The 12748-nt window shown below is 40.1% G+C and overlaps 1 protein-coding gene across 1 annotated transcript; it reads left to right on the forward strand.

Annotated features, from left to right (window-relative positions):
* The first annotated feature begins 298 nt into the window (after nucleotides 1–298).
* Nucleotides 299–12582, forward strand: LOC122123122 (THO complex subunit 7 homolog). The gene is made up of 8 exons (XM_042697522.1): nucleotides 299–450; nucleotides 3899–4016; nucleotides 5545–5672; nucleotides 5962–6048; nucleotides 7927–7984; nucleotides 9379–9445; nucleotides 9527–9596; nucleotides 12346–12582. The coding sequence occupies exons 1-8, from the start codon at nucleotides 432–434 to the stop codon at nucleotides 12411–12413; spliced, it is 615 nt and encodes a 204-aa protein (XP_042553456.1). The 5' UTR covers nucleotides 299–431; the 3' UTR covers nucleotides 12414–12582.
* The last annotated feature ends 166 nt before the right edge of the window (nucleotides 12583–12748 follow it).

Consider the following 12748-nt stretch of genomic DNA (forward strand, 5'->3'; position numbering starts at 1 on the left):
CAAGTGGTAGAGTGCTAGCTTTGAACAAAGGAGTTCAGGGATAGTGCCCAGGCCCTGAGTTCAAACCCCAAGACCGGTGCACGCATACACCCAGAAAAAGAAAAAGAAAAAAAAATAACTCTCCCCACACCCCCCCCCCCCCGACCCCCGCCCTGGCCCCCCAGCGCTGCGCTAGGTTACCGCAGCCCTGATAGCTCTGCGTGAACTATCCGGCCTTGGGAGGAGGAACTCCAGATGACCAGTCACAACGCAGCTGTCACCGCCCTTGGGAAATGCGGCTTGCGCGGGTCCTGCAGCGGCAGGCGCTAGAACGCCTGCGTCGTAGCGGGCAGCGGCGGGCGTGGGTGCCTCCGCCTTGTAGGCCTTTTTACCCCGCTGCATTGTGGGAGTTTGACCTTCACCGCCACCGAGAAGACACGATCGGAGACGCCATGGGAACTTCCACGGATGGTGAGGCTCGCTCGCTACACACATCCGCTCCCGCTTCCCTAGGTCCTTATGGAGCGCTTCTTGGGCGCAGTTATCTCCCGAACTTCTTGGGTTTTTAGGCCCCAGGGCTTCTCCCCGGAGCGCTGGGCCAATATGGCTGTTACTCCCAGCCTGACGTCCCTCTCTGAGCCTCCTAGTCAGGCGCTAATGTTTCCGGCTGGTGTGATCCGGTCGGCAGGCAGTGGAGCATAGTTGCCAACGAGTTCAGGGCTGTCGTGGGACATCGGGAGTGATGGGCTTTTCAGAACTGCATGTTAAAAGAATTTACTGAGATGAGGGAATAGGCGAAATCGAGGTTTAATAGGATGGCATGTAAAAGGAACACAATAACAGGTCGCTCAGTCTGTAGTGTTTAATACCCCGAGTTACGCTACTTTTGATTGGCTCTTTTTTGGTGGACCTTATTGATTGGCTGTCTCTTACTGGATTGTGGTTAGCTTTGAATTTCTAGTGGAAACATCTCAGCTTAGTTTTCAATTCCATCTGGTCTCTTTTGGGAGATCGGCTAATCTCAGCATGTCACCCTGCCCTTGTCCTTTTCTTTCTTTTCTGTCGACTGTGTGTGTCTCATTTAAAAAGGTGGTGTGTGTGTGTGTGTGTGTGTGTGTGTGTGTGTGTGTGTGTGTGACCCCCACTGGGAGATCCTATGCCTCCCATCATATAGAGGTGTAGAGGAAAGGTAGTTGGGTCCCTAGAGCTGTACAGTTCTGAAGAGGTAGGTGCTACTTTAGTGGCAGCAGTTTCTCGAGCCCAAGGGCTACAGGTTTGCACTACACAGTATTGCCACCTGGAGGAATCTTCACGGAAAATTGGGAAAGGCCTACAGATAATGAGATGCTGGCCAACAGGCTTTGAACTAGGAGTGGATTGGAGGTGGGGAGGGGAACCTGGGGACACATTTGAAAAGGAATAGATTAGAATGGAGTACCCTACTTGGAGGACAATCAGGAAGTGTACTTAGGAGATTTAAGTTCAAACTAATGCAGGATAAGGTCACCAGCACGAAATGAGCACAATAGAAGGGATGTCTGTTGGGGGGGGGGGGGTGTCTTGTCAGCCGGAATGAATTGGAGAGGCACTGGGTTTATGGGCAGTTGTAAAGAAGATGATCTGTGGTCTGAGAGCAGAAATAAGGAAACAGAACGCTTTGGGGAAAGATGGACAGGCATAATGGGCAGCTACACAGAAAACCTGGGAGAAAGGAGGTCCTTTTACATTTGGGAAATGAAAGACTAGATATTGAGCCTAATTTGAGGAGAGGATGACTGGTAACTAACATACATACCCGTGGAGGAACTATTTCTGAAGAGTTGAGGGCCCATTGGGTCTCCACATTATGGAGTCAAACAATAGGAGGAACAATGACCACCCTATGAAAAGTACAATTTGGGTGATTAGAAAACCTTTCTAAGATTTGGAAAAAATTATATTAAATGAAGTAAGCCTAGCCCAAAGAAACATAGGTCCCTTATTTGCAATAACTAGTACATGTGTAGGACAAGTAGAGAAGGTCAAAAGCTATGTACATATGACCATATAAAATGATGTTAAGCGAAATGAACCCCAAGATAGGAACACAGATTTTTTTTCTTGCTTGCTATTGTTTCTAACCTATTTATAATGTATCATGTGATCTTTTTGTTTCTTTGTATGTTCCTCCCCCACGGTATAACCCCTGTATTTGATGTTGGTGCCCTGCATCTTGTATGAACACTTTTCTAATTAGGGCAGGGAAGGGAAAAAAACAAAATGTTTAAATAGGGATACAAGTTGACCCATTGTAACAATGAGATCTACAAGACACTATGTTTCTGGAGAACCGGGCTCTGGTGGCTCACGCTTTTAATCCTAGCTACTCAGGAGGCTGAGATCTGAGGATCAGGATTCAAAGCCAGCCTGGGCAGGAAAGTCCATGAGACTCTTATCTCCAATAACCCACTAGAAAACCTGAAGTGGCGCTGTGGCTCAAGTGGTAGAGCGCTAGCCTTGAGCTGAAGAGCTGAAGGACAGCGCTCAGGCCCAGAGTTCAAGCCCCATGATCAACAACAAACAAAAAAAAAAAAAAAAGAAAGAAAGAAAGAAAAAAAGAAAAAGAAAAAGAAAACCTTTCTGAGACTTGGAAAAAATTATATTAAATGAAGTAAGCCTAGCCCAAAGAAACATAGGTCCCATGGTTTCCCTTATTTGCAATAACTAGTACATGTTTAGGACAAGTAGAGAAGGTCAAAAGCTATGTACATAAGACCATATAAAATGATGTTAAGCGAAATGAACCCCAAGATAGGAACACAGATTTTTTTCTTTCTTGCTATTGTTTCTAACGTATTTATAATGTATCATGTGATCATTTTGTTTCTTTGTATGTTCCTCTCCCACAGTATAACCCCTGATGTTGGTGCCCTGCATCTTGTATATACACTTTTCTAATTGGGTCAGGGAAGGGAAAAAAACAAAATGTTTAAGTAGGGATACAAGTTGACCCGTTGTAACAATGAGATCTACAAGACACTATGTTTCTGGAGAACCGGGCTCTGGTGACTCACGCTTGTAATTCTAGCTACTCAGAAGGCTGAGATCTGAGGATCAGGATTCAAAGCTAGCCTGGGCAGGAAAGTCCATGAGACTCTTATCTCCAATAAACCACTAGAAAACCTGAAGTGGTGCTGTGACTCAAGTGGTAGAGCGCTAGCCATGAGCTGAAGAGCTGAAGGATAGCGCCCAAACCCAGAGTTCAAGCCCCACAACTGACAAAAAAAAAAAAAGAAAGAAACTCAGGAACAGTGTGCAGACCCTGAACTTAAGTTCTAGCACTGGCAAAAACAAAAACAAAAGGATAGAAAGTGTGGAAATTACCAGGTACTGGTGGCTCATGCCTGTAATCCTTCCTACTCAGGAGGCTGAGATCTGAGGATTGTGGTTCAAAGCCAGTCCAGGCAGCAAAGTCCCAGAGACTCTTGTCTTCAATAAACCACCAGAAAACCAGAAGTGGTACTGTGGCTCAAGTGGTAGAGCGCTAGCCTTGAGCTGAAGAGCTGAGGGACAGCGCCCAGGCCCAGAGTTCAAGTCCCATAATGGACAAAAAAGTATATTTTTTATATATATATATATATATATATATATATATTTGTGTAATGTATACATAACATTGGCCATTTTTTCTTGTTTTTAATCGACCATGTCAGTAATTTTCTTTTGAATGAGCAAGTTGAGTAGTGATATTAGTCTTCTGTCCTTGAATGTTACCAAGGACCAAATGGTGTTAGCATACATTGGTCACATGAAGGAGTTTCATTGTGATAATAATCCCATACATGTGCACTGAGTACTTTGAGTACCCCTGCTTTATATCGGCATTCCCCTCTACCCCTTTCAAATTGTCATTTCAATTCACATTCTTTCTTTCCTTCAGATGAAGTCATACGGAAGCGTCTCCTAATTGATGGAGATGGAGCAGGTGACGATCGGAGAATTAATCTGCTAGTGAAAAGTTTTGTTAAGTGGTGCAACTCTGGATCCCATGAAGAAGGGTACCTCATTTCTCTGTTGTTTCTGTTTTTATGTAGGAAATTGGGACCTGAACTCGGTATCTTACACTTGGGCTCATTGGCCATTGCTCTACCACCTAAGCCATGCTCTAACCCTGCTTTGTTGTTTATGTATTAGTCCTGTTGTACTTTCATTAAGTTTCTACAATATTTCCTTTGCCTTAAATGCCAACGGAATTAACTTTTGATTAGTCAAAAACAAACTTTATTTTATTTTTTTGTGCCAGTCCTGGGCCTTGAACTCAGAGTCTAGGTGCTATCCCTAGGCTTTTTCACTCAAGGCTAACTCCTCAATACTTGAGCCACAGGTCTACTTCTGGCTTTTTTGCTGGTTAATTGGAGAAGAATGTCAGGCTGGCTTTGAATTGGAATAATCAGATCTCAGTCTCCTGAGTAGGTAGGATTACAGGAGTGAACCACCAGTGCCTGGCACAAACTTAATGGCTTTATTTTATTTTCTTGGGGACAGGGTCTTGCTATGTAGACCAGGCTAGTTTTGAACTTACAATCCTCCTGTCTCAACCTTCCTAGAACTGGGATTACAGGTGAGTGCCACCACACCTGGCTAAGATTGTGTGTGTGTGTGTGTGTGTGTGTGTGTTTGTGTGTGTGCATATAAGAGAGAGAAAATAGAGAAAACATAAAGAGAATATGAATACTTGGGGATGGCAGTACTGTGATTTGAATTCAGGACCTTTTGCTTGCTAGGCAGATACTCTCCCACTTGAGTCATATTCCAGCCCTTTTTTATTTTAGTTTTTAATAAATCAGTTCTCCCCAGGGCCAGTGTAGACCATGATTCTCCTACCTATAACCTCTACATGATACTCATGCCTAGGTTATAGATTTACATGGTCTTCCTAATTTTCCCCATCCTAGGCTGGCCTCAAATGGAGATCCTACAGACTCTACTTGCTCTGGAGCTGGGATTATTATGGGCCTCTGTGTGTGTGTATGTGTGTGTGTGTGTTTGTCAGTCATAGGGCTTGAACTCAGCCTGGGTGCTGTCTCTGAGCTCTTCAGCTCAAGGCAAGCACTCTACCACTTGAGCTACAGCGCCACTTCCATTTTTCTGGTGGTTAATTGGAGATAAGAGTCTCATGGACTTTCCTGCCTGGGCTTTGAACCACAATCCTCAAATCTCAGCCTCCTGAGTACTTAGGATTACAGGCGTGAGCCACCGGCGCCCAGTGTTAATGTATGTGTGTATTTTTAACAGAATTTTTCTCTCATGTGGATTCACTTTCCACATAAAAGTGATTTATTCAGGAAAATAGTTGTTTAAGTTAAGCCTATTTTGATAAGAATATAGTCTCATCTTGCACTTATAACTAAAACGTTTTATAGCATCAAGTATACCATATTTAAATAAATATAAGGGAGAGTTATTCTAACTATTCTAGTTATTTGAAATATGATTTTCTGAAGACTTGTTATAATTTAATTAGCAAATCTTTTCCTGTCTTATAATCACTGAACTTTAGCAAAAATATTTATCTTCTTTCATTAGATATGGCCAGTACCAACGTATGCTCAGCACCTTGTCTCAATGTGAATTTTCAATGGGCAAAACTTTGCTGGTGTATGATATGAATCTCAGAGAAATGGAAAATTATGAAAAGATTTACAAAGAAATAGGTAAACAAACTTAATCAGTTTCTTTTATTTTAGTAGTCTAAAGGAAAAATTCTAACATTTTTCTTTGGTTAGTAAAAGAATGACAATTAAAATTGTAATAGAATCTATTAAATGTTAGCTACAGAAAAGGTTATTTGAATATGATATAGTGCTCTGGGTTACAGCTATTTCTCTAATGCCAGTTTCTATTTTGTTTGCAATGAAACTTCAATTTAGAAACACATTTTTAAATTGAAAACATGGAGATTGTATGTGTTGTTCTAATTTTTTTTAAACCCTTTTTATTTAGAAGGTAACATTGCTGAAGCACATAAAAAGATTGCTGAGTGCAAAAAGGAGATTCTTCAAGCAAAAAGAATACGGAAGAATCGCCAAGGTAAGGGATTGAGTTTATTGATGTACAAGTGATTTTATTACTGACTGCTGTATTCATTCAGTTTTTAATATTATGAAATAAAATCTCTGTTCAGTGTCCATCTATTTTATGATTAAGAATCAGGAGCCATGTTTAATTCTTAAACTATATTCTTTAAAATAGAGAAGGAAGGCTAAAATGGAGAAGGAACGCTATACTATATTTTTTGCTGAATTATATTAATGATCTAATTATTTCTTAGTATTAAACTTTTATTCTCTTCAGCTTCTTTATTTATTGTTTTATTTCTTTGTCAGTCATGGGGTTTGAACTCAGAACCTGGGCACTCTCCCTGAGCTGTTTTGCTCAAGGCTAGTGCTCTACCACTTGGAGCCATAGGCCCACTTCTGGTTTTCTGGTGGCTAATTGGAGATAAGATTGTCACAAATTTTTCTGTCCAGATTGGCTTTGAACCACAATCCTCAGATCTCAGCCTTCTGAGTAGCTAAGATTCCAAGTGTGAACCACCAGCACTTGGCTCTTCAAATTATTTTTCCTAAAAATGTTATAGTTATTCAGCAAAGGTGATTTATATAAATATATTAGACGTGGGTTTTGTTTGTCGGTTTGTTTAATGGAGCTACTTTTTTTTTTTCAAAAACAAACCCAGGAAGTTTTTATTAAATACAAAATAAACAAATAGTTATAGATTAATTAGTAAGAAAGAGGTTAAACTTTAGTTTTGTTCAAGTCCCTTTTGGTTTTCGATTAAGCGGTGCCATTGTTTACTTCATAGAAACTTCTAGAATGATTTTCTTTTGGGTAATTCTAAGGAGTTGAACTTGGGGCTTTGGAATTGCTAGTGAGGTGCGCTACCACTTGAGCTATGTCCAAAGCCCTTAAAGTGATTTTTAATGAAGGGGTATATTGCCCTTCCTATAATGTAATTCAGAAAAGTGAAATAAAAGCTGTACAATCACAACTTTGGCAATTATATGAAGAGAAAACGTTACTGATTATTTGGTGGTTGTAGGATTTTATGGCTTAGATTGTTTTGTTCAGTTCTGTTTTTTTTTATACTTAGCATGTTTTTTTTTTTTTTTTTTTTTTGGTTGTTGTGGGCTTGAACTCTGGGCCTGGGTTCTGTTCCTGAGCTCTTCAGCTCAAGGCAAGCACTCTACCATTTGAGCCACAGCGCTACTTCCAGTTTTCTGAGTGGTTTATTGGACATAAGAGTCTCATGGACTTAACTGCCTGGGCTGGCTTTGAACCATGATCCTCAGATCACTGCCTCCTGAGTAACTAGGATTACAGGCATGAATCACTGGTGCCCAGCTGAGCATGTTTTGTTTTTTTTTTGTAGTGCAAAAAATATCTAAAAAGATCAACTTTATTGAATATGCTGAGTTCTAGGACAATGAACTTCACACTAGTGAACTAATAATTAAGATGGCAATTTTACTTTCTCTTTTTAAATGCTCAATTTAGCCTTCAGGTAAAATGTGCTCTGAGGTTGTATGTGTGAGGTTACTAAGGCTTGAATTCAGGGGTTACTAAGGCTTAAATTCAGGACCTCAAGTGCATACTCAGTTCTCTTGGTCATGGCTAGCACCTCCAGCCCAACTTTTGGCTGGTTACTTGGAGATAGTCTTACAGACTTTTCTGTTCTGACTTGCTTTAAGCTGCAGTCTTATCCAGGATCTGTAAATGAGAAAACAGAAATGGGACCTCAAAGTCCCAGCTTGAAACACTTTGATAAACTCTCCATCTATTACTGTCTTCATTTCTTTATGTACTAGGAAAGTTAGTTGAGGAGATGTATGGTATTATACATTTTATATTAATAGGTGCAGTTTCAAAATAACCCTTTATTGCATAAATATTCTTTTATCTTTTCAGAATATGATGCTTTGGCAAAAGTGATCCAGCGTCATCCAGACAGGCATCAGACGTTAAAGTAAGATTAGAGCTTTTAAGAACTAATCAGTGTTTTTCATTTTTATAGAAATATGTAATGTGTGTCAAAGGAGTCATATATTCAGTAATATTGTGTGTGTGTGTGTGTGTGTGTGTGTGTGTTTGTGTGTGTGTGTGTGTGTGTGTGTGTGTGTGTGTGTGTGTCTTAGGGCTTGAACTCAGGGCTTGAGCACTGTCCCTGAGCTATTTTGCACAAGGTTAGCATTATGTTTTGTGTTTTGTGAAACTTTGGAAGCTGATTTCTTCTTAAGTTGTAAATACATACAATTTTCATTGAAAGTATATTTATTTTTTTCTGCCAGACCAAGGGCTTGAACGGGGAGTCTGGGCATTGTCCTTAAGCTTTTTTTGCTCAAAGCTAGCATTCTACCACTTAAGCGTCATCTCCACTTCTTGTTTTTTGTTGGTTCTTTGGAGATTCCTGCAAGGCTGGCTTCAAACCAAGATCTTCAGATTTCAGCCTCCAGAGTAGCTAGGATTATAGGCTAGGCTATTTTTCAGTATATATTCAAATACTGATGATCTATAGGTCTTTTTCTTTCTCCAACCTTGCTACATATTTGTCTAAAATAAATACATACAGTGTGCCTCAATAGGAAATACACAAATTCAATATATTCTGGGTTTTTTTTTGGTATAATACTAAGTAACAGAAAAAAAACACCAAGGACAAGTATAGTGGCTCATGACAGTAATCCCAGCTACTTATGTGGAGATGGGAAGGATTGCATGACCCCATCTGAACCAACAAGCATTCAAGAGGCATAGGTAGGAAGATCATGTTCTGAAGCCCACCTAGGAAAACACGAGAAAAAGAGATTAGAATGACAGTTCTTTATTTCTTTTTCAAAAAAGCCTTTATGTTAGTATGACAAAGTGTATCAGTTCTTAGATTTGTTTATTCTCTTAATTTTTTAAATTTAAAGGTATACTTTTGCTGGATGCTGTTGGCTCACACCTATAATCCTAACTACTCAGGAAGCTGAGATCTGAGGATCATAGTTTGAAACCAGTCCAAGCAGAAAAGTCTGTGAGATACTTACCTCCAATTGGCCACCAGAAAACTGGAAGTAGTGCCATGGCTCAAGGGGTAGAGCACTAGCCTTCAGCACTAAAGCTCAGGGACAACCCCTAGGCCCCAAATTCAAGCCCTAAAATAAGCAGAAAAAAAAACTGTAGTTTTAATGAAAATTCTACATATTTAAGATTTAAGAAGAAATAATTCATCAGCTTCCAAGGTGTCACTAAACATAATGAATTGTTATAGCTCAATATTTTTATTTTAATATACTGTTTAATAGCTACAGCATTTGATATTCATTGTAAATTCTCTTCCCCCCAAGTATCATAATATAAGAGCATATTTTTTTTCAGGGAACTAGAGGCTCTGGGAAAAGAATTAGAACATCTTTCACATATTAAAGAAAGTGTTGAAGACAAGGTATTTGTATATGTATGTTAGCATTTTTGTGTTTGTATGTTTATAGATCAATTTATATAATTATTTTCTTTGTTAATTCAGCTGGAATTGAGACGGAAGCAGTTTCATGTTCTTCTTAGTACTATCCATGAACTTCAGCAAACATTGGAAAGTAAGTAGAAATATTTCAGAACGCATGTTTACGAAGATTTTTAAAAGATTGAGGAGTACGATTTTTTTTTTTTTTTTGGTCCGGTCGTGGGGCCTGAACTCTGGGCCTAGCTGCTGTCCCTCAGCTCTTCAGCTCAAGGCTAGCGCTCTACCACTTGAGCCACAGCGCCACTTCTGGCTTTTTTCTTTTTGCTTATGTGGTGCTGAGGAATCGAACCCAGGGCCTCATGCACGCAAGGCAAGCGCTCTACCACTGAGCCACCTTCCCAGCCCGAGGAGTACGATTTTGGAATGTACATGTTGGAGAAAATATACCTTCCAATTCTGAATAGAAATATAATAATAACATTAGAAGATAGGCATTTGCTTAACTTTCCAAATACATGCAGGAGAGTCTCATTATGTAACAGTATGTAATTGAAGTTCATATCTAGTAGCTTAAGAAAAATCTGGAAAATAGGGAGATTTTCTTGGTTTTCTAAAGTTTATGCCTATAAAATAGTTCAGTACCCAGGCAGGAAATAAATGATCACTGTATAAAAAAAATTTGACACCAAGTGAATGGTGGATGCTTAGAAGAACTGAAGACTTAGTCTTCATATTAACTGTAGAAAATTTGAAATTTCTGTTACTTGTTCTCTGGTCGTTTACCTAAAAAAGCCTAAATCTAGATTCTTTTTTTTTTTTTTTTGGGTTGGTCATGGGGGTTGAACTCTGGGCCTGGGCGCTAGACCTGCACTCTTCTCTACTGCTTGAGCCATAGCACCATTTCCAGTTTTCTGATGGTTAATTGGAGATTAGAGTCTCTGGGACTTTCCTGCCCGGGCTGGCTTTGAACCATTATCCACAGATCTCAGCCTCCTGAGTAGCTAGGATTACAGGCATGAGCCACCGGCGCCCAGCTCCTAGATTCTTTTTTAGTGAAATTCAAATCTAAATGCAAAATTTAAATTTTGATGAAACTAATAACAAAAACAGTATTTTTATTATTGTCTTTAAGTAGTTGTACAAAGAAGTTCCCATTCTACAAAACAGTATATGAATACAAAGTGTCTGCCAACATTGTCACTCATTGCTCCTAACCCATCCTGTCTCTCACTTTTTTTCTTTTTTCTTTTCTAATGACAATATTTTAAAGGCAAGCCTTTATATGGACTGTTTACAGTTACGGCCTGCCATTTTGCCATATTTGCTTTGAATGTATTAGCTAATAGAAGATAAAAACATCTACTAGATACCAGTGGCTCATGCCTGTAATCCTAGCTATTCAAGAAGCTGAGATCTGAGGATTGCCACTCAAAGACAGCCCAGGCAGGACAGTCTATGATACTCTTATCTCTAGTTGAGCACCAGAAAGCTAGAAGTGAAGCTGTGGCTCAAGTGTTAAGAGTACTACCGTTTTTGACATAACGACTTGTACATCTCATTGTTGCAATGGGTCCACCTGTATCCCTTGTAAACAATTTTTTCCCTTCCCCTCCACAAATTATACCAACATCAAATACAGTGAAAGCAGGGATTATACCATGGGGGAGGGACATACAAAGCAACAAAGAAATCATTTTATAAATACGTTAGAAACAATCGCATGAAAGAAAAAAAACATTTGAGTCCTTATCTTGGGGTTCATTTCACCTAACATCAACTTATCTGACCTTTTCTGCTTGTCTCAGATATATACTAGTTATTGCAAATAAGGGAAACCATGGGACCTATGTTTCTTTGGGCCTGGCTTACTTCACCTAATATAATTGTTTCCAAGTCTTTCCATTTCCTAACAAATGGGGCAATGTCATTCTTTCTAATAGAGGCATAGAATTCCATTGTGTATATATACCACATTTTCTTGAGCCATTTATCTACTGAGGGGCATCTAGGTTGGTTTTGGCTGGGGGAGGAGGGGAAGGGAAGGGATGGGAAGGGGAAACAAGGGAGGAGGCAACAATGCTTGATAAGAAATGTACTCATTATCTTTTTTTTGGGGGGGGGGGTCCGGTCGTGGGGCCTGAACTCTGGGCCTGGGCGCTGTCCCTCAGCTCTTCAGCTCAAGTCTAGTGCTCTACCACTTGAGCCACAACGCCACTTCTGGCTTTTTATCTTTTTGCTTATGTGGTGCTGAGGAATCAAACTCAGGGCCTCATGCATGCAAGGCAAACGCTCTACCACTGAGCCACCTTCCCAGCCTTGTACTCATTATCTTGCCCGTGTAATTGTAACCCCTCTGTATGGTATTTTTACAATAAAAAAAAGTACTACTCTTGATCCTTGAGCAAAATTTCTCAGAAACAGAAGCCAAGGGGCCAGAGTTCAGACTCCACGACTGGACCCTCAAAAAACAACAAAAATAAAAAAACAACAACAAAAAAAAACAGAAGCCAAACCTTGAATTCAAACCCCAGGACTGACTGGCACTAAAAAAAAAGGTTAAAAATTGTTTTCAGCTGGGCGCCAGTGGTTCACGCTATAATCCTAGCTTCACTCCAGAGGCTGAGATCTGAGGATCGCAGTTCAAAGCCAGACCAGGCAGGAAAGTCCATAAGACTCTTATCTCCAATTAACCACCAGAAAACCGGAAGTGATCTTGTGGCTCAAGTGGTAGAGTGCTCACCTTGAGCTGAAGAGCTGAGGGACAGTGCCCAGGCCCAGAATTTGAGCCCCATGACTGACAAAAATAATTGTTTTCATGTATACATTAAACATGAAATTTAGGTGAAGTTAACTAAGGTTTTATATTTCTTTCTCAATTGCAGGTGATGAAAAGCTCTCTGAGGGAGAAGAAGGTGAAGAGACTTTCATGGATATAGAACCTAAGTCATAGACAGGCTAGTCATTCATTCCCAAGGATATTAAAATAGTTACATGACTGGTGTATGTAGAATATATATTCTTGAAATATTTAGTTTTGGCAGTGAAATATTTTGCTTTTTTTGTCGGTTGTGGGGCTTGAACTCTGAGCCTGGCCACTGTCCCTGAGCTCTTCAGCTCAAGGCGAGAGCTCTATGACTTGAGCCACAGCACCACTTCTGGTTTTCTGGTGGTTTATTGGAGATAGGAGTCTCATGGACTTTCCTGCCTGGGCTGGCTTTGAACCACCATCCTCAGATCTCAGCCTCCTGAGTAGCTAGGATTATAGGCATGAGCCACCAGTGCCCA

Source organism: Dipodomys spectabilis, unplaced genomic scaffold (genome assembly GCF_019054845.1).
Source record: "Dipodomys spectabilis isolate Male_0828 unplaced genomic scaffold, ASM1905484v1 ptg000221l, whole genome shotgun sequence".
NCBI classification, from domain to species: domain Eukaryota; kingdom Metazoa; phylum Chordata; class Mammalia; order Rodentia; family Heteromyidae; genus Dipodomys; species Dipodomys spectabilis.